Source organism: Cygnus atratus, chromosome 4 (assembly GCF_013377495.2).
Source record: "Cygnus atratus isolate AKBS03 ecotype Queensland, Australia chromosome 4, CAtr_DNAZoo_HiC_assembly, whole genome shotgun sequence".
NCBI classification, from domain to species: domain Eukaryota; kingdom Metazoa; phylum Chordata; class Aves; order Anseriformes; family Anatidae; genus Cygnus; species Cygnus atratus.
The window spans coordinates 51,920,182-51,947,360 of record NC_066365.1 but is presented as its reverse complement, the minus strand read 5'-3'; the positions used below and the strand labels follow the sequence as shown (position 1 = coordinate 51,947,360).

The 27,179-nt window shown below is 35.1% G+C and overlaps 1 protein-coding gene across 1 annotated transcript in view; it reads right to left on the bottom strand.

The window, feature by feature from the left end:
- Window positions 1-939: 939 nt before the first annotated feature.
- The window catches only part of KCTD8 (potassium channel tetramerization domain containing 8), an 87,592-nt gene continuing 61,352 nt past the window's right edge, over window positions 940-27,179 (bottom strand). Inside the window, exon 2 of the mRNA XM_035552260.1 lies at window positions 940-1,400. Within this exon, the coding sequence (XP_035408153.1) occupies window positions 940-1,400 (461 nt within the window). The remainder of the gene's footprint in view (window positions 1,401-27,179) is intronic.

The window sequence follows — 27,179 nt, the reverse complement described above, 5'->3', positions numbered from 1 at the left end:
AAACATTAAACAAAGCAAAACAAAACAAAAACAATTTGCTTGAGTCTCTTAAAAAGAGAGAGGAGATAATGATAGCCAAGAAAATCTACCAGATGGTTCTTTTAATAAATACATTAAAGTCTTTTTTATTTTTCTCCAATTTTAGTGACTAACATAACAGAAACTTTCAGACCATCAAACCAGTTTTCACAATCTGTCATAAGTTTGCATTTCACAGAAATAATCCTGACAAGCACTAATAGATGAACGTTGTTGGTGCAATAATAAAACAGTATAAGGCATATTTACACCATCCTTACATACAGAACACTGTACACACAAAAAAATCACAGACCCAGAACAAAGCAAATTCAATCCCTTAGACGTTTTACGTTATAGGCTTGGTATCAAACAAATAATTCTCCAAGCAACAGACAACCTCTTGTTCTTGTGTGATTTATTTGTAACATTGTGCTCATGCAAAATAGGTATTTGTTTTATTGCATTAACATTGAAAGAACATTGGGAGTTAGTTCTGAAACCAGTTCAATCAAATTTTCAACCCTGTTTCTCTTCATCCATAGCAAGTCTGAGTCATTTTTATTTGTGACATAAAACGAGGCATTAACTGATGATTGAGATTTTTATTTGATAAATTCCAAAATGATAATGAAGCTCAACTGACTACAGTTCGAAAACCATCTTTCTTCACCATGCACATTTTTCTTTGCTATTATGAGGTGGTTTAGATGAGACACTTTTTTGTATTTTTAAGTTTCTATCTTTTTATATATATTTTTAAAGAAACCATGTACTATCCAACATCCACTGTTCACAGAAGGAAATAAGCAGCAGGAATAGCTCTGGTGGCAGAGTTGGCCAGGAGGAGGACATCAGTAAGTTAGTGGCAACTTATTAAACATCAAATGCCCCAGAGATACGTAATGAAAGAGTTGAGTACTATAACCCATATTTCTGTAAGAGTTCAGACTGCCAGGGACGTTTGCGCTCTGGAAAGTAATCTGGAATATGGATTTTTTTAAAATCTTGGATGCATTTTCTCATTTCTTCCTCAACACTCAGCTTCTCACATACCTTCTTTTTGGAAAGATTTGTTTCTCTGGACTTGCTAATGAGAGTTTGAAAGAGTTCACTGTTCCTGCGTTTGTCTGGCGGTGGCATCCACTGCACTGGGGCCTTCTTAGATGGACGATCCAAAGTCAGAGTATTTGGCTGGTGAGCTGTGGACTGCTGAGTGCTAGAAGCATTTTCTTGAGGAGTGCTTGCTTCTGAGTGGCTGTCACAACTTGAGGTGGACAACTCGTTGCAGGAAGTCCCACTTTCACTACCCTTGTCCAAGACTTTGTCGTGCTTCCTGTCCTCATGGTCTTGTTTGGGGGAAACAGTTCTCTGTGGTGGCCCTAATACAAGGCAGGAAAGAAAAAGTATTAAATAATGCATCGGTTTACACAGAAAACTGATCAGCTGTCATTTAGAAAAACATGATGCGGGGTCTCAGCTGAGACAAAATGGAGGCATTTCCTTTTAGTCAAAAGAATTATGTCAGAGTGGTATGTGACTTCTAGGTCTGGTCCTACATACGTGTTCAGTTGTCAATATCCTCACACCTAAAAATGTTTTCAGCAAGAATTCAATGCCTGCCTAGGAAGAATCCAGGAAATGAAATATGTATAATTCTCACAGATTATCTGCATCAGAAATCCCTGCAGGCAAGTTTGAAAGAGGTATTTTGCCACTACATCCCAAGAAGTTTATTATGAAAAATTAGTTTTTGTAGTATTAGGAAAATACTGCCATACAATTTGCAATCTCTTTCCTTTGCTTAAAGAAAAATATTCCAAGGGCATTGATTTTTTAATTTTTTATTTTTATTTTCATTTTTACTTTTATTTTTTGAAACTCTAATTTATCTGTTCAGAACAGTCTACTGATACCATGCCCTACAGATGTCAGCTATGCAGAAACCCCAGTCTCCAAAAGAGTATTAATCCTGGAATAACAGAGATTGTTCTGTACTGGCAGTCTTTAGGCTTTTTATTATTATTTATTTATTTATTTTTGCCATATACTCATTTCACTCCCCTCCTACTGTCAGTTGTTATGCCAGATTTGCCTCAGTGCACATTCAGGATTAGGTTGTACATCTCCTACTGCACAAGCTGGCAAGGAAAAGGAGGCTATGAAGTTATCAGCAACGAAGCACTCTGTAGCAGCAGAGAGAGCAAGCTGATGGCCTATCAGCAGGAATTGCTCAGTGCTTCATGCAACTGAAAATGGGATCAAGGCTGTATTCTCTCCAGATATTATTTTTGCTTTGAAGTCTTGAGCAGAATTATGAATGTGAAGATGGTTGTCGCTAAATCTGTACAAGTATTTTCATTTCCGAAAACTTATTTCAAAACTCCAGCTGTGAAATGATGTTATGCTGACATCATATAAACATCATGATGTCAGTTTGGGACACTATCTAAAGCTCACAGAAATATGTACAGAGTTCAACAGGCTTCGGATCAGAGCAAAGATGTTTAAACATCTAAATGAAAATGAAGAGCAGTATTTCAGTGACAGTTGTGTGTCTGCTAGGAATCCTGACAGAGTCCAAACAGCATCTAAATGTCTTATCAAACCTAGCTTACCCTTACAGTTTACCCAAACACCACAAGCATCAGTTACTGTCTTTGCTTGGACCAAAACTCTGGGTATGACAGCCCAACTCCAAGTTAGTGGGACAAAGCTGCAAGGAGATTTTTGAGTCACTTATTATTCTGTTTTTCAGAATTACAAATTAGAAATATAATTACAATTATAAAGAATGCAGGAGCAATACAAACACTCTAGTGTCTTTTTGACAGTGCAGTTCTATGATTCAAAGGAATCTAAGAAGATGGCAGTGTTTTATAAGAGACACAGGGGAAAACAAAACAAAGAAAAACACAAAAACAAATATATAATAAACTAACAAAGCAGCACTCAACAATCTGCTTTTCTTTTGTTTAAGACAGCATCCCACGTTTCTGTAGTCCACCTGGAGAAATCCATGAATAATCAAGATCCAAAGAGAAGAGAAAACAATCCATCAGGGCTTGTACTTACATTATTCACAGTGGAAATCACAAGTGATTTTCTACTTCTTTAGTAGAAAATATTTAGTGCACAGCTGCAGAAATTTCCCTTCTCTTTCTCTTCCAGAAACAGGTTCACCTTCTTAAATAGATTTACATGCCTGCCTTCTACTATTGCATCTGGCACTTCATTTCATACCTCAAAACCATTGTATGAATATGCTAAATGTAGACAGTCAGCTGACATCATGGAATTACTCTGCCTGTGCAGCATGCGATTATAAAACTGAGCAGTTAATCAGATAATGATTTCAGTATTGTTACTGTGATTTTCAATAACATAATTAACACCAATGTCTAGTTTACAATCATAGCTTCTTCAAATATAACAACAGAATCTGCGATTGAGAAATTAGTTTAGTGTTAGCAACACCCTGTAGACTTCAACTCTGTCTTTCCTGGCCTTTTTTTTTTTTTGCTGTAACCACGTGAATCAAGATATTATGTCTAGTTGGTTTATTACTTCTTTATTGCTATTCCTTGTTTCTCCAGGGCTCAAACCTGCACTGTACTAAGGATCTAATTCAAAAAAAGTATTGAAACACACATACATACTTCCAAGAATATAAAAAAAATAAATCCATTTTACAGCTACAAGGTTATCCAACTGCCTGATATTAGCAGGTATGTAAATGTTTATTTGGACCAGGGCCCTGACGTTCAGTACCTTACAGCTCTGAATTGCCTAAATTCACAATGAATTTAATCCATACACAGGTTTCTCTCACACCGCTCCTTTTAAAAATTAACAGATACTCCCTCAGAAAGAATTATTTATATGCTCCTGCACTTCTTTCTCGATAGCGCGTTATTAACAGAAGTAAAAGTCCTGCTGAATTAGAGTTGTTTTTCGCACGGTATTTTACATCTGCTTAAACCCCCAAAGAATTTATAAATACACAATCAAGGGTCCTGAGAAGAAATTTGTTTTATTTTCAAAATTAGGGATTATTAGATAAATTTACATATCTCTCTGTTTCAGAAAGCAACTCCTTATTGCCCTCATTTGTGACTGGGACTGTGTGATGGGGTGCTGGTTCCACTATACCTTCTCAGCCCTTCCAAAATATCACCAAAGATGTTCATACAAATCAGTCTACCTGGAAATATTTACTTTCCACAAGTATAGAATAGGTCTATAGAATAGAAACTCAGAGAAAGTATATTTGCTCTACTGTGCATGTAACTAAAAAGCTTCACTGACTTCCAGCCTTCACCCTTTCCTGTCCCTCCTTCTCCTGCCCTTTCCAGGACCTCTTACCTGCTGCTGGTTCTCCAACTGGAAGCTGGAAGTGAGTCACTGCATCTTGGTCCTCTCCAACTCATTCGCCTCTACCCATATATGTCTGGTTGTCCTCTCCGCTGCCCAGTTCTCCCAACATTTCCCAGTTAACACTTCTCTGGGCAGTTCCAATACATAAATAGATAGGATAATTGAGTTGGAAGGAACCTACAAAGATCAAGCCCAACTCTTGACCACTTCAGGACTAACCAAAAGTCAAAGCATATTATTATTAAGGGCATTTATCCAAATGCCTCTTGAATGCTGACAGGCATGGGGCATCAACCACATTGCTAGGAAGCCTGTCACAGTGTTTGACCACCCTCACAATAAAGAAATTTTTCCTAATATCCCTCTTTTTTTGAAAAACAAACAAGCAAACAAAAAAAAAACCACAGCCTTTTCCTAATATCCTCCCCTGGCCCATCTTTGTGCTGTTTCTGTGCATCCTGTCATCAGTTATCAGGGAGAACAGGCAGGTACCTCCCTCTCCCCTTCCCCTCCTCAGGAAACTATAGAGAGCAGTGAGGTCACCTCTCAGCCTCCTTTTCTCCAGAGTACACAACCCAAAGTGTCCCTAGCCTCTCATCAGAAGGTGTGTCTTACAAGACAAAAATTTTTAGCAAATACTTTATATTTATTGAGAATGCATCTTAAAAACATTGCAGCATTGTTAATACAATAATGATGTAAAAATCCAAAAAAACCTTCCATGTTTTTAACTGATTTCATCAAAAATGAAAACAGGAGGACAACAAGGCTTAAACTGACTGATTATCTTGGAAGGCTCAAAAACATGATAGCAAAGAGAACAAATGCTATTTTTATTTGTATTTATAAAAAAAATCTAATCCAACAATATGGTTTTCAATTTGATTCATAATTTTTGCATGAATGAGAATATTGGCAGTATGTGATTTGCATATGATTTTGCATGACATGAAGACTTTTTTCTCATCATTTTGTGTAGCTACATAGGATTTCAGTTTGGTACACAGCCTTGTTAATACTCCTGAATGAAATTTTCTTCTACTTAGTTTCTCAAATTACATTATTAAACAAATCCTATTGTTTTATGCTTTATTCTTAAAAATCTAAGTAAAATTAACTGTATTTAATAATCTATTGTAAAAAACAACAACAACAACAACAACAAAAACCCCTCATCAAATCCCATATTATGATGGACTCATCCATCTTGTATATCTACCTTTTTTATTACTTTTCACCAACATTCAGAGTATTGTGCTAACCTAAAAGCTTAGAGAAAAGTCACCTGTGAATTTTGATGACAGGTTATGATTACTGTGAGAACATTTTCATTAACAGACTTCTGAGTACTTAGTATGTTACTTTTATGATAAAGGATTATGTTGTTGTTTTTTTTTTGTCTAATTTCACCTTTATTTTTTAAAAAGATTTTTTTTTTTCAAAAAAGCTATAACAAGATAGCTCTATAAACCCAATATATTTGTGGTTTGTACTGTTACTCTGATTTTCAATAATATAATTAACACCAATATCTAGTTTACAATCACAAGGGCACATACTCTGCCCTTGTGAGGCCTCACTTGGAGTACTGCATCCAGGTTTGGTGCCCCCAGTACACGAAGGATGTGGACCTCTTACAGTGGGTCCAAGGGTGGGCCATAAAGATGATCAGAGGCATGGATCTTTCTTCACCTCTCCTGTGAAGAAAGGTTGAGAGACCTGGGGATGTTCAGCGTGAAGAAAGGAAGGCACCGGGGTGACCTCACTGCAGCCTTTCAGTAAGGGAGCTTATAAAAGAAGATGGAGACCAACTTTTTGCTCAGGCAGATAATGATAGGACACGGGGGAAGGGTTTTAAACTAAAAGAGGGGAGAGTTAGATGTTAGCAGGAAATTCTTCACTCAGAGGATGGTGAGGCACTGGAACAGGTTGCCCAGAGAAGCTGTGGATGCCTCATCCCTGGAGGTTTTCTAGGCCAGCTTGGATGATGTAATGGGCAACCTGATCTAGAGGTGGCATCCCTGCCCATGGTAGGAGAGCTGGAACCAGATGGTCTTTAAGGTTGCTTCCAACCCAAGCCGTTCTATGATTCTATGATAATCTGTGGCATATTAATGATATTTCCACTGATAGGAGAAAATCCAGCTAATTCCTTGAGACCAGCATGGGATTCAGCTTGCCTCTTACCACCAGAGTTGTAGGTTAAAACTAGCAACTGTAAGTTCTGTGCTATATCATCTTATTGAAATCTCTTCTGTGAACATACACTTTTTGAAGAATAGTGCTTGATGGCAAAGATGTTTACAAAAGGACCACTGCACTCTGTCCTCTTAAACGCACAACAAAATCAAGCTAAATCAACTGCTCTATGGCCAGAAAAAGAAATATTTATGTTGTGGTGTTTGCTTGTTTGTTTGTTGTTTTTTTTTTTTTTTTAAATAGCAAGTAAAATAATTAAAAAGCAAATAAATAAAGAAATAGATAAAGAAATAAGTAAATACTCAGTTTTCAGCTTGTGTCTCCTCTGGAACAAAATTTCAAACCAGTTTTTGGATTAAAAGCCAGATCCAAAGAATGCTTAGTATAAAATAGTGAAGTATTTTTCAGAAGGAGGATTGAAACTCAGATTTTCCTATTTTTATTTCTCCTTTCAGATGAGTGATCAACTGCTATGGGTAGCCAAATGCTCACACTTGTGTGTTTTTTGACCCAGCTGAGACTTGGCTTTAGTCAATGCAAAGTAGAATAGCTTTGATAAACTGAAGAGAAAGTTCCCTTCACCTTCAATTACTCCAGTGCCTTCAGGGTAATATATACATTTGGAAGACGTGAGTTAACTTCCCTCAGGCACAAGAGAGAATTAGTATCTGGGAGGCTTTGATTTATTAATGCTTTAAGCCCTGAACTCTTGCATAAAAGGCCAATACTGTTGACAAACCAACTTCGGTACTTGGAGCAGAACCTAAATTTTATGTGACCTAAGAAAGCCAAGCAAGTCAGCTTCCAGATGAGACCGACACAGAAAGGTCTTGTGAATTGCAGCACAGCTTCGTTAACATGAAGAATAGCACTTAGGTTACTCACATCTTAACAAAACAGTTTTGTAAATATGACCTATGATCTGGCAAAGCTTCAAGTTCATGTTTTCAGGGTATGCAGATTGGTTTGGCTTCACTAACAAGCTGATTCTGATCTGTGAATCTGGTTCCAAAACTGCATCCATTTAAAAAAAATGTTTTAGACTAAAATGTTGACCCCATTCAAGTCAGAGACAACATAATCTGTGACCTTAAGTTATAAAAAATTGATTTCAAAAGAGTGTTCATTCTAGTGTGAATGTAAAAAAAAAATCTTAGAAGATCTTAGAAGGAAAGTAATTTAGTGGTGAAAGAAGGAGTGAAAAGATACTGTCTTATTGTTAATGTTTCGGAGCATCAGGATTTTTAGCAATGTTTATTTGTTGTTTGAATACGTGGATATTTCAACAGGAAGAATATGTGTGTGATTGCACGTTTGATGAAGCATTTTATTTAAATCCCCTTACCTGCCATGAAAAGTTTAACAGGCACTGTGTAGAGATTTTGGCTGTACCGGGCATAGATCTCACAGGAGAAATTACCCTTTAATAGTGTTAAACTTGGTGGTGTGTGAATGGATATGTGGTACGTGAAGGGAATGAACCAATTCATCTTTCAGATTAGTACCACATGCCTGTAAGTGATAACTGCTCTGTCTCAAAAACAAAACAAAAAACACAACACAAAAATATTTTTTTCTGTCACATTTACTACCACCTGATGTTAAATTAACTTCTAGAAAGGGCATAGTAGAATGAGTTAAACAAATAATTTATTTATTGAAAATTTCTTTGTTTACTTCCAGTAAAGCTGTATTTGAAATATTAACATTATTCACAATATAAAGAGATTAACTTATATAGAGGGAACTACCTTTGTTATTTGGAATGACTGAAGATATGCAATAAGCACTCTGATGCCCAACTTGAATTCATTAGATACTTCAACCTAGTCTTGTTTTGAACAAATAACAAAACCATACTCTTTCCATTTATTAGTTTTCTGACTGGGTTCTGTGGTAGGCAGAACAGTACATAAATATAGGAGAGAGTCAATGAAATTCTGACACAATTTGTTGCATTCCAGTAAAACTAACGAAGAGTCCACAAAACCTTTTTTAAATGTATTAATCTGAAAATTGTGAAGATGTACCAAGAAATGTCATTTCTTGGACCCAAATCTGAAACCTTTCTTAAGATAATTTTGATACTTAAGGACTACTTAAAAATGAGTGCATTGATATATATGAAAAATAAATTTAAAAAAAAATCATAAAAATCAGGCACCTTCCATACCTTCACTTGCAACAGTGAACAGACAAAACTAATTGTATTTCAGAAATATCTCAGCAACTTCTGGTAAACATCCTTGTCATTCATTTCCTAACTGTCAAGTAGGTTTGCACTCAGCTCTATGTGCTAACATTATCTGCCTCTTTTTGATTATTTTTCAGTGGCCAGCAGTTAAGAGCTAAAACCTTTTGTTCTGTCCATGAGAAATGTTTATTAGTTTTCAAAAAAAAAAAAAAAGGGCTATTCCTTAAAAAAATAGTTAATTAATATTAAACTATACGAAATCATCTTCAAATTATTAATTTATGGATCTGAAATTTAATAAGACTTATCTAGGGTGCTATTCTCAATTGACCACAAAAAGAAGTCAGGAGAACAGTATCAAAAGCAGGACGTTTTATCATGTAGTTCTTATAAACTCCCTTAAGACTTCATTGCTTCTTTCCCCTGACTGGTGCTGACACAAAGCTTATCTTGTTACCGTTGATCACTGGAAGAGAGTTCCTTGATGCAAATCCCAAGCTTCCAACTCTCTCTTTAAAGCTAAAAGGAAAAGTGTCTTCTCAGTTCTTTCAACACCAGGATACTGGTCTAGATACTACAATAAAATCCCAGTTTCAAGGATCCAAATGTCTTTAAGCTGTTTTGTTTTAACTATTTTCTTGAAATTACTTCTACCACAGGCTTAAATTACAAAAAAAAAAAATAAAAATCAGAAGTAGACAATGCACTTGCAAAAACTTTATGGGGGCAGAGTGACAAAGAAAGATAATCATTCCATCTTCATATTGCAGAAACAAACCCTAGATGCATGAATCCCAGGATTCATAGGACAAACTATGGATTACTGTTTAACCTATGGGTTTATAGACTCACTATTCTCTTTCCTATCCTGTATCCTTAGGCTGCATTCAGAGAAAACAGCTGTTGGGCTGGGAAGGACTTTTAGATCCCTGTGCTTTCCTTGTATCTCTGAGGTTGCCAGATACTTCTGGCAACTTACCATTCACCTTCCTCACTCCCTTCCCCTTTCTTCTAAGAACATATTTAAGGGTAACCTAATCAGGAATTTCAGTCTGTCATCAACTGCACTGCTGGCTGCTGCCTTCTGCTTTGTAAATATTGATATTGGTTGGGCATCTGCTCAACTGTGAAATAGTCTTTTAGCCACTGGATCTGTATTTGGCAAAGCCCTACTCAGAGCTTTAGGCAACACGAAGTTGAATCCCTTTCCACCAAGATAAGTAACACTCCTTTTTGAACGACTCACATTTTGTTTTTCCTAAATTGGTTTTAACTTCTCAGCTGTCAGATGCAGCTCCCTGTGTGGCCACACAAATGCTTGTGCCAGAACTAAAGGCACCAAAGGGACAGGAAAGAATACAAGAGAAGGGATTGCACTTTTCAGAGAAGGCTTATGGCAACTTGAAACATACATGAAACTGTAACTTTTTCCTACACACACGTACAGTAATAATGTCCTCATCAACATGTAGTTTACTTTCAATAAAAATATACTTGGAATGTAAAAAATACCCACTCAAATAAGATCTACCAAACACAAACTTATTTCAGTGGGACTTTGGGGATTCTGTCACTTCCAAAAACACTGCTACGCCCACAGAAGCTCAAAAATTATTTCAAGACTGAAGGAGAGGGATTAAGACAATGATCTCAGGAATCTTTGTTTTGATATTTTCTTTTAATGTAAATTCATTCACAACCCTTACATTGGTAAGAACTCCTTGTGATGGACAGCATGGGCAGAAAAAAAAAAAAAAAAGACAAAATCCATAATCTCAGACAATAAAACAAACTTTTTCCTCCACAGTTTTACTTCTAGTTTGTCTGGTATCATCTCACATTTCTTTGCTCTGTCAATTACTTTGTCAATCACTTTAGATAAAATGTGTAATCTCCACTTCTTCCTTCCATCTCTTTCAATTTCACAGGTTTCTTTCCTACTGGCATGCAAAATAAATTAATGTTAATGTGAATTTACAGAATGTGTATAAAACACACTAGTAGAAAGTTGCCAAAATACCACGCACTGGCTTGAAAGAAGTGTCTCATTAAAGAAATATATTTTAGACATCAGCAATTTTGGCAGGCTTACATGATACTAATGATAGCACTATAGGCAGTATGCAAGTACAAAATAATGAGAAATATACACTAAGAACAAGTCTGTATTTTAATTTTGATTATTGACAGATAGCAGAGAATGAAATGAACAGTTTAAGAGTCCACAGCGAGTTTTCCTAAGAGTTGAAGAACTAACAGAGTGGCAATTCAGAATATACTCAGATTATATTTGCATAGTTTTAAGCCTTTCCGTGCAGGTTCTTGGGATGTGTCAGTCTTCAAGAATGCTGTGAAAGGACCAGAAATGTTTGCTGAAAGCTTTTCCTCAGTAACAGTGATGACCGTCAACGAAATCTTTCTTACTTCTATGTACAAGCTTTGAAGTACATTTCAGACTAACATTTCAGTAATAACAGTGCCATTCACCTATTTTATCATTAATGGCTGGTACATGGAAAATAAAATAATATGAAATTAATGAGGCATCGCATCCTAAACTATGTAAAGCACATGCTGATAATAGCACACTATCTTTAGATCCAAATTCCTAGATCAGCCTTATGGAACATTGAAAGCATTCACCCTAATAACTACAGAAAATGTGAAAACATGCAGAAAAACAATCTTATTTATCTGGTATATATTTAAGTAAAATAAAAGTTATTGAATACTGAATTCACTCGACACATATTTTCTCCTGTGCAAAAACAAAAAGAGTTTGCAAATGATTTGTATCTAGAAATATTATATATCTACACGTACTCAACCAAAATATTGTGACTATATCACATAAACCCACAAACAAAGACTGAAGACTGAATTCACTGACTGAATTCTCTTTGGGAAACAGTGAAACAGCACAGATCACAACTGCAGTGCAGTAAAGAAAATGTGAAATTCTTAACAGAAATCCTGAGTATTTGCAGAAGAGCAAACTACATTTGCGACAACACAGAATTAAAAGCATTTAAGGGACAGGAGTACACTGATCACATTTAAAAATCCAAAACAGCAATATTCAAAACATCAAAAAAAATTGTCATGCACTTCTTGGACAATACGTGAAGACAAGTGTGATGTTATATATGTTGAACTAAGCTAAATGCTATCATTTAATCAGATACAAGGAGTAAAAATGAAGACCCAAAAAGGATTTACCTTTATTGAAGATGTGGCTGTTATTAATAATAAATTTATTCCTCTTGCAGTTGCAGACTATATGCTCTATTAATCACCTGCATTGTACACAACGTAGTTAGGCTGCATCAGCATTAATTAATAGATGACCTTTGCGCCTAAACAGTTTAAAATCTAAGAACATGACAAGAAACAACAGATGGGAAGAGACAGATGGGAAAGTACCAAAAAAATGCAGTATTGGTCAGCATGATAGGCTGCTTGTCTCAGACCTCCAGCTGTCTAATCTTTTGTCAAAACTTATATGAGCAGCATAGAAACAGAGAGTTTTAAGGAGGATTTTGAAGGAGAATAACACAATAGCAGTCCAGATTTAAGAGGTATTTTCTTCCTTAAGTAAGGAGCAGTATCAGCAATGACATGAATGTGAGCAATAGATAAAGTTGCCATGGTCTGGTGGGAGCCATGAGTTAAAATTACAACAGGAAATATGTGGGGGCTAGGTGAGGATAGTCAATCAAAGGCCTGGAGTGTGAGGATGAACAACCCACTTTGACATAAAACTGAAAAATTTAATGTAGGGACTGAGAAACAAAGGTCAAAACAATAAACTACTTAAAAAATATATACTATTTATTTATTTATTTATTTATTAACAGCACAGAGCAGATGCTCTGTAAGGAGATAAAGTTTTCTTTTCCACAGTTACGTACTTAAAGTTTGGATGGAAGAAGAGGAAAATAAAGACCACTTATTAAAAGTATAATTAATTATTCATGTTTCTAAGCAAGCTCATTTAAGACTAAAAATACATGTTGCTGTTAATATACACAAAAGTGCATATGACCAGTTTTCATTTTTATGTAATTTTTATTTTTATGTAATTTATTTTGATAAGGTAGAAAATACCATTTGCCAGAAGATTCTTCTGTGCCCTCTGTTATGCAGCTATGTAGGCCAATGGAACTTGCTGGTCCTGGTTAGCTTTTCCATGATTTCCTCAACACTTCTTACAATACTCTCCTAAAATGCTTTCTTGCAACACCGTAGCTCTTCCTAAAGTAGTCCTCCCTTCTTCCTGCAGCACTAATCAACAGCTAAATTACACCAGACCTGTTCTGAGCACTTTTAGGCTCTTAAGATCTGTCCTGCAAACACTATATACACTTCTGATTCTATTTAGCTTATTATGGATGCAACACAATGCACGAATTTGTAAGCAGAGAGATCTTGCCTGCAATATTTATTTATTGCTTAAATACCTCACCAAAAATATTTGCTGCAAGGTGACATCTAGTTGTGCCCAATGGTTGTATTTACATGTAACATTTCCACCCCTGACCAAGTTAAAATGACACTGGTTCCCAGCCCAGAGAAACACAAGATTACGATAGGTAGGAGGAATTCATTCTCCCCTTATTTCCAAAGTTTCAGATATCTTATCAGGAGACACAATAAATATGCATAACTGAGATATTTAATCACTTAACACAGTTGCATGAATAACTTACGCCCACCACAGACTGAAATGTGTTTATTTAAGCTCATTCTTTCTTGAAATATTAACTATATTTGAAAAGTTTTTAAATAATAAAAATGCTAAACAATAAAACATGCACTGATTTTCCACTATCCTGCAAATTGAATACAAAATAAGTCCAAAAGACTATCATTTCTTTCATTATTGTTAGAATTTTGGATTTTATGAAACATACCATATATTGAGATATTCACAAAACTTGTCTTATCAGTGCAGAAATATAGATATTAGTCAATTATCTAATTTAGCCCTAATAGAGGCAAAACAGACAAACTACAAGAATAAGTATGAGAATTTCAGAGAGATACACATTCATTTATACATTTTACAGCAATTCCAGTAAATTATTTGAATAATGTTTGAATTAAAAGTAGTAACAACAAAAACAGTAAGAGCAGAAAAGAAAAAAATATTTAATGTCATTTTGGGACAGTTGAAAGTACTATTGAAAGTTATTACTTCAGATTTCATCTGCCAAACAAACCTGAGCAATTTTCATTTTAACATAATTTTCATTTTTCCTACCTAATAGGAAAAACATTTCATAGAAAATTACAACCTCACTCTGATTATCACTAACAGTTCTGCCTCAGTGTGACCAATGTCAAGTCAATAATTGTTTTACTAGAATTTCATTAAGTCTAAACTATTTTACTTTTATTTTATTTTTCTGTCTTGGACAGGCTTAACAGAGGATTGGCCAGCAGATGGAATAATTAGTTGGGAGTATCATCACAAAAAAGTTACTGGGTTAGAATAGCAGCATTCAATGTATTTTAGCAAGTAATCATTCATAATGAATATAATCTCATTTTGTATTAATTGACATCTTCATTGCATTCATCTAAGAGCTATAATATCTTAGTTGTACAAATATACTAAAACACACAAACATTAAGATCTGGAAGAAGATAAGGGGCAGCTGATATGAAAACACTTCTTTCTTCTAATAACCATAAGGTTTGGGAATATTTCGTCTTTCAGAATACAAGACTCATTTGTTGCCTTACAGGCGACAAAAAGAACCTAGAATGAGTCGTAGTTCTGCATTTGGAAGTTTCCAACAGCATCTCAAACTGAAACCTGCTTTTCACAACAGCTTGAGGTGGTGCTTCTTTTCTGTCACGCTCCAGAGATGACAAAAGACTATCTGCATAAGGACTGTCAGGGGTGTATGATGTAACTTCAGTAACTCAGACTTCCAAGTGCTATCTGTGTGGTGATTAATCAAGGAAAGGCCTACATGTTACTTTTCTTCTCACTCTATTCCCCAAACAGGAACCAAAGGTCAAAATACTCCTCCCTTTCATTGGCCTCAGGATTTTTGTACAAAATGTTTTGCTTCCAACATCTTGTTTCTCTTAATACTACTCATCTGATTGCCTCAAATGCTAGCTTCATTTAACCAAGTTTTACCAATGATAGCATCTCTTTCCTAATCAGCTGTACATTGAGCTTTCAAATGCAGCAAGACATTTACACTGAACAAATTGGTTTTGTGTCTGAAAATGTTATTTTCTTCTGCTTTTCAATGTCATTATGAACGTCAGTGTGCCCCTGCCTTGGTGCCTGAGTTTCTCCATCTGTTAAATGTGGGTGGTCTCCTCTGAAAATGTTTTCAAGATCTACTGCTGAAAATATTGTATGATAACTGGATACTCATAATATTAAACCAGAAAAATCTCACTGAGATGGGTTACACAATAAAGTACAGCTTGGGCAAAGAGAAAGTAAAATCAAGATCATAAACTCAGTAACAGATTTATTTCTTGAGACTACAGAAGATATCCCCCTTTTTCATTCTTACTTGGTTTCTGCTCTGCTAATGAGTGGTATTCCATGGTATCACTGTGGTTTGACAAATTTAGGAAAGTAAATGAAGTCTAAACACATGAGGCAACTACTCTGTCCTTAACGGAAAAGATGAATGAAGATCCAGTGATCTTAACGTTGGTTCTTCTGGCTGCTTCTAATTGACTTTGATGTTCACTCATCAGTCGACGGTTTATGACATTGTTCCTTACTTCCTTTTAAAGAAAGTGCAAAGAAATTTGGAAAAGAGGAAGAAAAATGTGTCAATATGGAGTCCTGAATTTTTCATACAAGATATTGTAAGTTACATGCTGAAGAGCTAGCTTTCATGTTATCCTTACTAGGCATGATTGGCAGAGCTTCAGAGCTGCCTGTATTCCAGACGAGGTCACAGATGTGAGATGAACACTGGTAGGAACTTTTTTTAACAGAACAAAAATGTTGAGGTTTCCCTTGAAAGAGAATGTATTTAAAACAAAAACAACAAAAGAGGAACCAGTTTCAGAACAGGAAATAGTTCTGTCTTTATTTCTACAAGGACTTCTTCCACACTTCTTAAATTCCTTTCCCCTCATTATGATTATGAGGGTAAAGATCCTTGGCAAAATATATTTGTAATATCCTAGTCATAGTGGAGGTTTTACATTTTTTAAGTATATGATGGACTAGAACAAATTTGCTTTTTCTCTTGCTCAGGATGTGTGTTTTTGTGATTTTTGCTTTTTAATTTTTTTGTCTCTTGTTTTAAGACAATTTTTGTCATTTCAGCAAGTTACATGTATATATATGATATATATATACAATATATATATTAAAGATGTAATCCACATAAGTAAAAAAATAAATAATTATTGAATTAACTTCCAATACTTTGGAAATTTTCTGTTTTTCTTTTCTCTCTTTTTTTTTTTTGGGGGGGGGGAAGGGAGGAATAAATTCATTTAAATCCGTGTGCCTCAAATGTTTTAGCGTCTGATGAAACCCTTATTTTTCACTGAAAAAATATTTCAGCAGATTTTTCTGAACACAACCATATATATAACCTCCCATATCTCCCTAAGTCTGTAACACAACTGAACCAATAGTTCTACAGATTATTATTTTATTATATATTTCTGAAGCTATTTAAAGTCTTTATGTGGAAGACTAAAACAAAGAAAGGGGCAAAGAATATGGACTATTTTAACATGCATGGCAAAGTAATTAGAATAAGAGTATTTATGGATTATGCAGTATCTATGGATAATGTAGACATAGATAATGCAGTACTAAAAATATAGATATAGGAATACATTGCTACTAATGGTAAGACATTATATAATATAACATAAAATATGACACTTTTTTCCTCAGCAGGTGGAGGCAGGCAATTATTTTACAATCATCATATCCTTTGCTTCCTACTGCTATTGTTTGCTCAGTAATGAGAATTTCAGTTCTGGCACATTCATAGGGATGCATTTTTGATAGCATGAATCAGATCCTGATCTGAGTTGCAGTACTGTAAATATAACTTTATTTCAGCTATGCTGAAGGAGGTGCTTTGGTCTTTCACCAAACTTAAAACAGAACATGAGTTCACTGACAACATCTCATTTATTATCATACATCAACCTGAATATATGCAAAAGAGACACAGTGCTATATTCAGCAACATTATAGTTGGACCTGGAGGAACTTAACACCTTCTGAAACTTCTCTGTTTCAAAAAACTCAGAAATGCTTTCATAGTCATCATCAAACAGCGCTGCTAGGATTGGAACCATTGTATTGCTCTTGCAGTTCATTTTTATTGTTTGTGTATTTAGATATGTTTTTAAAGCATAGCTACTAGGAAAGGATTCATCATTTTTAGATGATGAATTATTTTCTGCCTTGTGGAACAATCTCAGTAGGCGGTCCAGGAACACAGACATTGAAAGCTAAAAGCCTGGAAAATAGAAAACTCTGCTATAGATTGCACAGTGAAGCAATAGCTGAGTCAGGCTTCTCAGGATGACAATTTTGGGGTTGTCTAAGTTCCAGCATATACACTTAAATCTTCCTCTTTTTTTTTTTTTTTTTTTTTTTTTTTGTTATGTGGTTTTCAGGTTTTTCGTAACTGGAACATAGCTTAGAGATGTTTGCAAAACATTCATTTGATTGAATGGTTCTCTCCTGTCATCTCTCATGTAAGCAATGAAAAATTTGGAAAATTTCCAGTCATGTTTTCTTCCTTTACATTTCTTTAATAAAGGCTTCACTAAGTGTATTAAGCATCTCAGTTTAGCCAAAATAAAAGGAAAACCTTATGGCTGGGAAGTAAGTGAGTTAAAGAGGCTTGGAAATAGTAGTATATGGTAGTGTATGGTAGTATAAGGTACTATATGGTATGTGCCAGCTTGATTCCTTAACCCTTGTCCAAGCCTGGATATCAGGACAAAGTAGATTGATGTGAGAGCCCTCTTTTCCAAAACAAAAATAAAGCTCTTACTTGCATCAAGGGACACCCTGAGAATTGGCTCAGTTTATACAGAAGCAAATATTGCCTGATATGCACAATTTCAGACATAAGAAATAGTGATAGTCACTGAATGGGAGTCCACAGCATTAAACTAAACCCCCTCTGTGAGCAGCATGTCTTTTCAGGATTAACAATTTATGAAGTTAATGCAAATCTAAGTATGCAGCTGTCCTTTTCTATTTTTAGTAAACAAAAAGAAAATGTCATGAAGGAAAGGGGGGAAAAAGCTGTTTCTCAGCTGCAACTGTACAGAAAACAGTGGCAGCATTATTCTCTGGGCTGTAAAATTGTACTAACCAGTTTTGTCATGGAGCTTAAGAATACAAGATAGGCCCAAACATTTTAACTCAATTTATTGTGCCTTCATGTTATTATTAAAATGTTCTTTGAATGAACTTATTTTAACTGATCGTAAAATAAATATGAGTTTATGTGTCATGGCTTTGCATAAACAAGCGTTGCTGCTCTAAATATTCCAAGATTTCATTGACTTTTCTTGCTGTTTTATGCAAGAATTAATAATGTCTTAGTTTCCTTAGGCATTTAAGCATGAAGAATCCTTAACTGCTTTGCAAAATTATATACAAGAAGGAAAAACTTGCAGCATTTAAGTGCAGGAGTCCTCTGAGTGGGCTTTGTGTAAATATACATATTTTTCTGCTTGCCATGGGTTTCTTAGACTTTGGTGATGGGTGTGCTATAAATACGTTGATTGGAATAGAATCTGCAGCTGCATGAAAAGATGAATTCTGAGTAATAAATATTTTGCTAAGACATCAGCACAACTTCTCACTCGTTTGAGGAGTATTGTGAAACTTTTGCAGCAATGATCTGCAAAAAGCCAGACAAGAGGACAGGATACACAAATACAAAGGTGGCAACCTTTGACTAAATGGGAGGTGAAGATGCACTGAAAATTGAATTGTTAAGCTAGAGAAAAGTGACAAGTGGTTTCCCTTAGGAATCATTGTTGAGATGAGTGTCTCATTTAGTATTTGTAGTAATGACCTCTGCACAGAAGCATGCTGCTAAAATGTGTTGTTGACGCAAAGCTGCAAGAACTGCCATTAAAAGGGAAGCTGGAGAAATGAACTGATGCTGAAGACCAAAAATGTTAAAAACAGGATGAAATAGATCAGTATAAAAGGCATCTTGAACATTATTAACAAGAATTTCTTCCCTAAGTATCTGAGCTGGAAACAAAAGGATAGGAAATAATTGGTTGTGCTAATTGATCACAGTGTCTCTGAACAAAGTAATACAGACATTAAAGAGTAGGATGTATGCAATTCCTGAGCATGACAAGTCAGGCGTACCCAGAAGAAAATACTGAACAGCTCTAAAGGGAAGACCTGATCCAGAATACCACATTTAATTATGACTTCCCACAGTCTTGAAAGACAATTTCAATTCAAAGGAGATGTAGAAAGAGCTTCTAACTTTCCTTCCTTCCTTCCTTCCTTCTTTTCTTTTTTTCTTTTCTTTTTTCTTTTCTTTCTCTTTTCTTTCTTTTCTTTTTTTCCTTTCTTTTCTTTCTTTTCTTTTTTTCTTTTCTTTTCTTTTCTTTTCTTTTCTTTTCTTTTCTTTTCTTTTCTTTTCTTTTCTTTTCTTTCTCTTTTCTTTTCTTTTCTTTTCTTTTCTTTTCTTTTCTTTTCTTTCTCTTTTCTTTTCTTTTCTTTTCTTTTCTTTTCTTTTCTTTTTTTTTCTTTTCTTTTCTTTCTCTTTTCTTTTCTTTTCTTTTCTTTTCTTTTCTTTTCTTTTCTTTTCTTTTCTTTTCTTTTCTTTTCTTTTCTTTCTCTTTTCTTTTTTTTTCTTTTTCTTTTTCTTTTTCTTTTCACAGAAATTACAGTGCTGGTACAAAAATAAGTTGATTTTAACCAATTGTGAATATAGTAGTAGCTTTTTAACAAGCAAAACAACAAGGTTTTGAAATTTGATAAATTTGTTAACAGGATTCCTTCCATGTGGTTGCTTGTGTGATAGTACAGGAGCAAATTCAGTAAAATGGTAATTGTCTTCAAGCCACATCTATGATGAGGCATCCAGATCAGCTACAGCTTTGGATTTGCCTAGATATTTTCCTATTGGTAATTCTCAAAGGCTTTTACTAAATGAGAATTAACCACAACAGAAGATGGGTTTCCTTGAGTCATTTCTGCTGGGGGCTACCAGATTTATTTATTTTTTTCTCAGATTTGCACAACTTTTCCGTTCCAAGTGACCCAGTGATGGTACGAGGCAGAAGCAATATCCCTTCCTTTACTCAGCCTATATAAAAGATCACAGTGTCCAAGCTTAAGGACAAACAAATGAAACACGTGCTGTCATGCCACCCTGTCAGAAATGAAGCTGGTCAGCTATACACAAAATATTTTTTTAAAAAATCCTGCATCTTAGTCACAAACAAAAAAAACACCCTCCCCAATAGGTGTTTCTGAGAATTTGTTAGCTCCCAGTAGCACGTGTATTACATGTGTGATGTTGAGAATATGGGGATCTTGGCCAAGCTCTTAGACCAAGACTGTGTGCCTTCCCAGGCAAGAAGAGGCTACAGAATATTTTGAAGTCAGATGAAAATAATGGGAAAAACACAGAGTCGAAAAAGTATTTCACCGTTCAAACTCTATACTGATAGGAGAAAAGATGAAGCTGCATTAGAAGAGCTGCTGGATTCAACTAACTTTATTATCTATTTAAAGCTATACACAATTCTCTTGATCACTTGGAAACAGAAGCCTGCCCTAACAGCTCGGTTTGGGTGTAATGGTATCGGGTCCACCTTTCAGTGAAACCCTGTCATCATAACTGGTGAATACATATTCTGCATGCTGTTGATTTCATAAGATTTCATCGCTTTCATGGCTGTCAGTCTCAGCACTCTCAACACAGTGTTTCTTCCTCCCACATTCTCTTTAACTTCTTTAGCAAAGGGCACGTAGTAGAGCATGATGTTTATGCTGCCATCTTTGCTGCTGTTGCTTCCACATCTAATGCATCTAAGACAAGTTGTTAAATCATCATGAGAATAACATACGTTATGAAGCAGATTACTTTATTCTAAAAACACTATAGAGTAATGGTATTTTTAACATAAAGCTAATTTCTCTTTATCACTACAATCCGCATAGGGCCAGTTAGAAGTCTAGTAAACATCAAATCATTAGTACTACAGGTTATTAAATAAATTCATAAATTCATATGAAAACCCTTCTTCTAATTCAATAGGGTAACTCTTTTGAAGTTATGTTAATAACCTGTACAATTCTTCAATGCATCTGCAGTGGTTATCACTTACTCTGAAAAGAACTATACTGTGTACCTTTCTGGGGCAAAATTTAACATATTCCTATCTTTTGAAGGTCTCAGCAGCAACTGAGTACAATACAATATGCACTGACCAATGAAACTAAGTATCTGTTCATGGGAGAGGAACAGGGGTAAAATTAAGGGCTGTATAAATTTACCAGGCACAGACATCCTCTGGTGAATCTTAATGAATGGGGACAGAAGATCTTAAGCTTAGTCTCATCTGTTCTCTGTGCAACTCTGGAAGAGGTTATAGCCCCCTGAAACAACAAAAGAAAACAATGTGCCTGTATCTCAGCTACCTTTCAACACAGCCCATTAATCAAATCTATTAAAATTTATATACATATATATATATATATAAATCAGTGTTGTTTTAAAGGAGTAAGCACTAATAAATGTTTTATTATTCTTGCTTGGTTCCATCATCATACATCAGAGTTGTTCCTTCTATCACTGAAATACCATATATTTCTAATGTAAACAACAGTACAGCCTGTCAATTGATATCCTGTATTTTTTTACAAACTGTTGTGCCAAATAATCATGTAGTCCATAAATAATATTCTTGGTGAACAAGTCTACCAATATGTACCAAATACTACATACCAATAACAGAATATTTTTGCTATGGATTCATATTCTCTACAATTTCATCAGTAATGTATGTAAGACATCAGTAATGTATGTAGACTATGTAAAATAGTCTAATTGTATTGATATCTGTGCTGTTTTGACTGCTGCAGAAATCCATTTGGATTTGTTTCTTTTCCAAATTTTTATGTAGCCCAACCTCACTTTTACTACTCTAAACAGACGTTTCAGTGTTGATTTTCTTTATGCTCTGACCTTTATTAACGAAATACTGCGCAATCTTCAGATTGTAGTTCAAGTCTGAATTATGCAAAGGAAAGCTCTACAGATAAATAAACACTAGTAAATAGACGCAACTTCAGCTACTGGCCAAGGAGATTGTTCAGGATGTGTAATTGCAAGCAATTTTCTTTGAACAATTATACCCAATGCCAACAACCTCTTTTCCAGATAATAACCCTACAACAGCTCTGTGATACCTCACAGAGGTATCTGTGAGGCCACTGCCTAGGCTTAAGCTTCCCATAACAGCCCCACGTCTTTTAATGCTGCATTATGATTATGCTACACAGTCACTCTTCTGATGCCTGAAGATACTCATGATGAGAAGTGAGGGGACTGTCCTGCAGCAGTGTTTCATAATTAAGAAATTGGGCATTGCAGTTTAGCAAGATACTATAGATAAAAATCACTCAAAGTTTCTTGTGGCAGAATGGTTTGGAATAAAGAAGGCAATTCTAGCTCGAATGCAAACTTACATATGGAGCTTAATTTGTCAACTTGGGGGATGCATTTTGGAAAAAAATATAGGTGGAGAAAAAGAGAGAAGGATGTATAAGATGATTACACCTTCCTGGTATATAAACATACATCTTCATGGCCTGCGTACTTTCAATATATAAAGCTCCTATTTTCCAAATAAAAAAACTCAACACCCTAATTAAAAACAGGTATGTTGAAAAACAAAGGAAGAAGCATTTCCTAATCCTATAAGGTAAAGTAATAAAATGCCAGCTAACGGCATAATGAGATAAGGAATACAGGCTAATTGGTGATAAAATGTCAATATTCCAATAGACGCATACTAGCAGTCCATTAAAATTAATTAGGCTCTCTTAGCAAGCAATAAATCATGCAAAAGACAAATTGAAAAGGAAATCAGCTGACTACTGTGAAACACTCACAGGTTGGTTTACCAAAGCTAATCTTTGGGCAAATTAAGGAGTAGCCCAGACATGTTAAACAGAGGATTTGAAAAAATGACCAAAGTCTAATATTAGTACAGGATTAAGAGATTACACCTGAAAATCTAAAGGCACTGTTGATCTGCTCATGTTTTAATTATAATTTCATTTATTGATATCATAAAAAAAAAAGTATGAGGAAAGCTTTGAGTGAAGGGAAGCACTAGACTGGAAAACTGGGCTGCTTACACACAGCCTTGTTCTAGAAGCTGTTAATAATTAGTGTGCAGCATGTAGATGCTGTAGCTTCATTCTGTGTTCAGAAGGGCTCAATGTACCTGTTTCTGTACACACTATCAACTGGATTAAAACCTACGGGGCATGAATGGAAAATGAAGTGTAAATGACTCAGAGGCCTCATTTGCAGAATCAGGGCAGAGGAGTAGGAAGTGCAACACGCATTGGTTAAACGCATAAAAGCAAGCAGACGGTGGGTATGCGACTATGAGATAATAAAAGCAGCATTTCTTGGATTACCACAACACAGGACAGTGTTGTGCCAATAGGATACAACATATCTGTCTAAATTAAAATTATTTTCAGATTGAGATCAATGATGGGATTTTATATTTCTATGACTATTCTCAGCTCTTTATCAAAAGATGTGTGAAAAGGAAAATGTGACATTTTAAAAAGTGTATGAAACACAAGGCACAAAGAAGCAAAAGAAAGAGAGGTTTTGTGTTAATATTTGGTAGAGGCAAAGGCACGATAGGAATAATAGCATACAAGAAAACACACTTTCTGGCCAAATCTGAAAATAACAATTGAAAACTTTTTTTTTTTCTTTCTTTCCTTTTTTTTTTCCCCTAAACTAATCACAATAATAAAAAATGTATCTGATGAAACTAGAAGAGAACTGACACAGAGCTCCACTTTCCCACAAGCTAAACCTCCTCTAGTTATATGCAAAGCAGAGTAAATAGTTTTCATTTATTCAAAAATGATGTTCTGACAGTTTGCATTAATGGGATTGGTGAGAAAGGAAGGTTGGAGAGAACCTTTCTGGTTTTGGGTGTTGCTTTTTTTTTTTTTTTGTATACAGTAAAAAAATCTATATTCTTTTAAATTTCCAGTCTTAATCTGCTCCCTGGGAAATTATGGGGAGGAGGAAAAGGAGAGGAAGTTAGAGGCAAAGTTTGACAACTGTTTGCTGGATTTAACTATTACTTTGTGCTTGTTTCCTTTTAACTATATATTAATATTCTATGAAATTATCTCTGTGGTAAAAATGCTAACTGGAACGGTGATTTGCAGTGAATAATGGAGAGTAGCAGCAGAAAATAAGCTTTCAATTTGTAATCCTGTAAACTCTCAATTTGTGTCTCTCTGTGTGAGATTGCCTTAATGTAATATCAAAAATATTTTAAACCAAAAGTTAATAACCCATCTCTATTAACTTTCTTTCATGTAAAAATAAGTCAAATATTGGCCTTTTTAATAGTTGTGCTTGATGTCTGCTCAAAATTGCTTCAGGAAGAGAAATTTTGTACTCTGTTTTTTAAATAATTAACTGATCTTCATCTGTATCCTGCATCTCTCTGCTGGACAGTGTGATTTCCTGCAAGAAATTTGACCTCTCAAAAGAAGTCATATGCAGCATGGAAAAAGTGGTCCTGAACTATAGATCCGGATTGGCTATCCCATACCCACTGAGCATCCCCTTGAACAGAGGTCTTAGCTCCATGCTTTACAAAATATATGCTCTGTCTGCTTCGAAGAACGGGCTCTCTTGGATTTTGTTTTTCCCGTTGTGCTTCATTTCTTCACATGGCATATGGTATACCTCAAACCAGACTTCAAAAGCTCATGTGTCACAAAGTCAACGACAGTACTTTAAGAAGAAAAGTAGTGCTTAACAAAATGTGCTGCAGTCATGAGTATGAATTTATTTTCTTAGCTTATGTACAAAACTCTCACTCTGATAACAATCTCTGGCTCTGTTACGCTTCCATTTCAGACTATCCAAGTTACTGACAGCTAACACATTACACCGAGAATTATCTATGGCATATTTTCAGTGCTACACCTGAGCACCAGGGTAGCACTAACATGCATCAGGCATATCACTTCTGGCATCAGATGAGCTTCATCAGCACTAGCCTGGAGATGTGCTCCACTTCACCGTATAGACCTGTCCTATGGGAGGGAAAAGATATCCAAGCTCCAGTAAGCTTCAAGCAGCTCATTCTTCTTTATTTTGTTTTTCATTATTAATTTGAAGATTCCCCTTATATTTTCCATTTGTAGAAATGGAATTCTCTCTATACAACCTCTATATGGTTATTATGTTTTATATGCATTACTATTATGTCAGCAAGTCAGAACAGTGTGTCCATGCAGGAAAACATAATCAATTATTACTTTGGTATTGTGTGGTTTCTGGAAGACTGGGACTTAACACCTGTCACTTTCTGATACATAAGGACTCTTAAACTTCCATTTTTCAGTACGTTTACTGTTAAAGTCAACGTTTTCTTAGGGAATAAATATATAGGAAAAGTTGAAATCTCCATGTAAGTTTATTTGCTGGATTTGTTTCATGATTACCCTTAAGAATGCAGTGTAGATGCTAGAGTATAGCCTGCTGTCAGTTTTAAACCACTTCCCTATTCACATTATTGAATGAAACAACTCTGGGAAAATTCTTTAGTTAGGATTTGCACCCCATAGATGCCGCCAATTTCTTAGATTCACTTTGAATACATATAAAGATAGGCTATTTCTGGTAGTAATTTGAGGATTTAATTAGTTTGATTATCTAATTCCAGTTCAGTAAAGACTAATTTGCTGATTTGACCTTGCTGTGATAGAATGTTTTATATTTGCTCAGTTAAAGATTATGTACAGTAGCCTAGGTTTGGTGATGTGTTGTAAGTGTTCTGTTAAATCTTACTAGTACTGCCTCTTAATATCTCTTGATATTAGAGGTGACAACAGGTGGTCCATAGGAGACTGTGAAACCTATGTTTAACGAAGAAGTTCTAATCAATAATAGGTTTTACTATTAATTCCTGCTCTTTCCTTGGTTTTAAGAGGTTACTTTCACTTAATTAATCAAAAATTAAATAGTTGGAAAGTGTATGACACTACTTTTACTGGCTTTACCGGAATTTTGTATCACATAGGCAGAAAATGTTAGATTCTCTGAACTAACCTGTAAAGGCCCAAGGACACTACTTCATTTACTCAGAATGGGAAGGAGTTGGGATGGGGGAGGAGTGGAAGAGCTTTCTGGACGACTTTCTCATGGAGATTCACAACAGAGGTGGCTACTGAAGCAGAGGCTTCTTAGCGTTTGTCAGGCTGTCGGCAATTCATCAAAATTTACAAACCATGTATGTTAGCTCTGGGGAGAGCAAGGGAGTAGCAGATTATCCTAGTCTCCATTACTGTACAGAACACAGGAAAGAGCAGGAGATACAGCAGTGTCCTAATAGGTTATTAATTTATCTCAAGAAACTTTACAACTTAATATATTGTCACAATTACTGTGTTTGTTTCAAAGCTTTCTATTCCTCTATTGGTGCACTACTCATCATCTATACTGCCCTTAACCCTTCTTTCAGATAAAGAAATAAAATGCTCTAATATTTCTAAAAACTAATAGTTGTAAGTAAATAAGAGTTCTTATCAAATTGTCAAAATATTAAACTATTTTTCATAGCCATACCTACCAAATACAAAAATGAGAAACCTGTGGACTACCTAGCATTATTTCTTTCAAAACATTAAGTATGAGTCCAACCCTGCATATTTATCAGAAATGGGAGCTTCAGAAAAGAGTTCAAAGTATTCCTGTTTCAGCTATCTATGATACCTATGTGTCATTGTATCACTGTATATATAGCATCACTTCTCTACTGTAAGGAAAAAGTGTTTTACTTACTAATTGAGAAAACCAGGCAATAAACACTTATTTAGAAAATGGAAAATAAGTGATTCTGAACTGAGGGCCTGCTGAAAATATTTTGAATACTATACATGACAGTTAATTTATTTTATTCATCGACTCCAGATACTATGCATAGGTATGAGTATGTTCCAATATAACTAAATTTAACACCTATAAATATTCAGAAGGAAAATGCTTTTCCTTCAGGGCATATATTCATTCATTTGTTCTACCTAACTAGTATCAGCATCCAGATAAATTCCATGATGATAAATTGATATTATCCATGCATGGTGTAA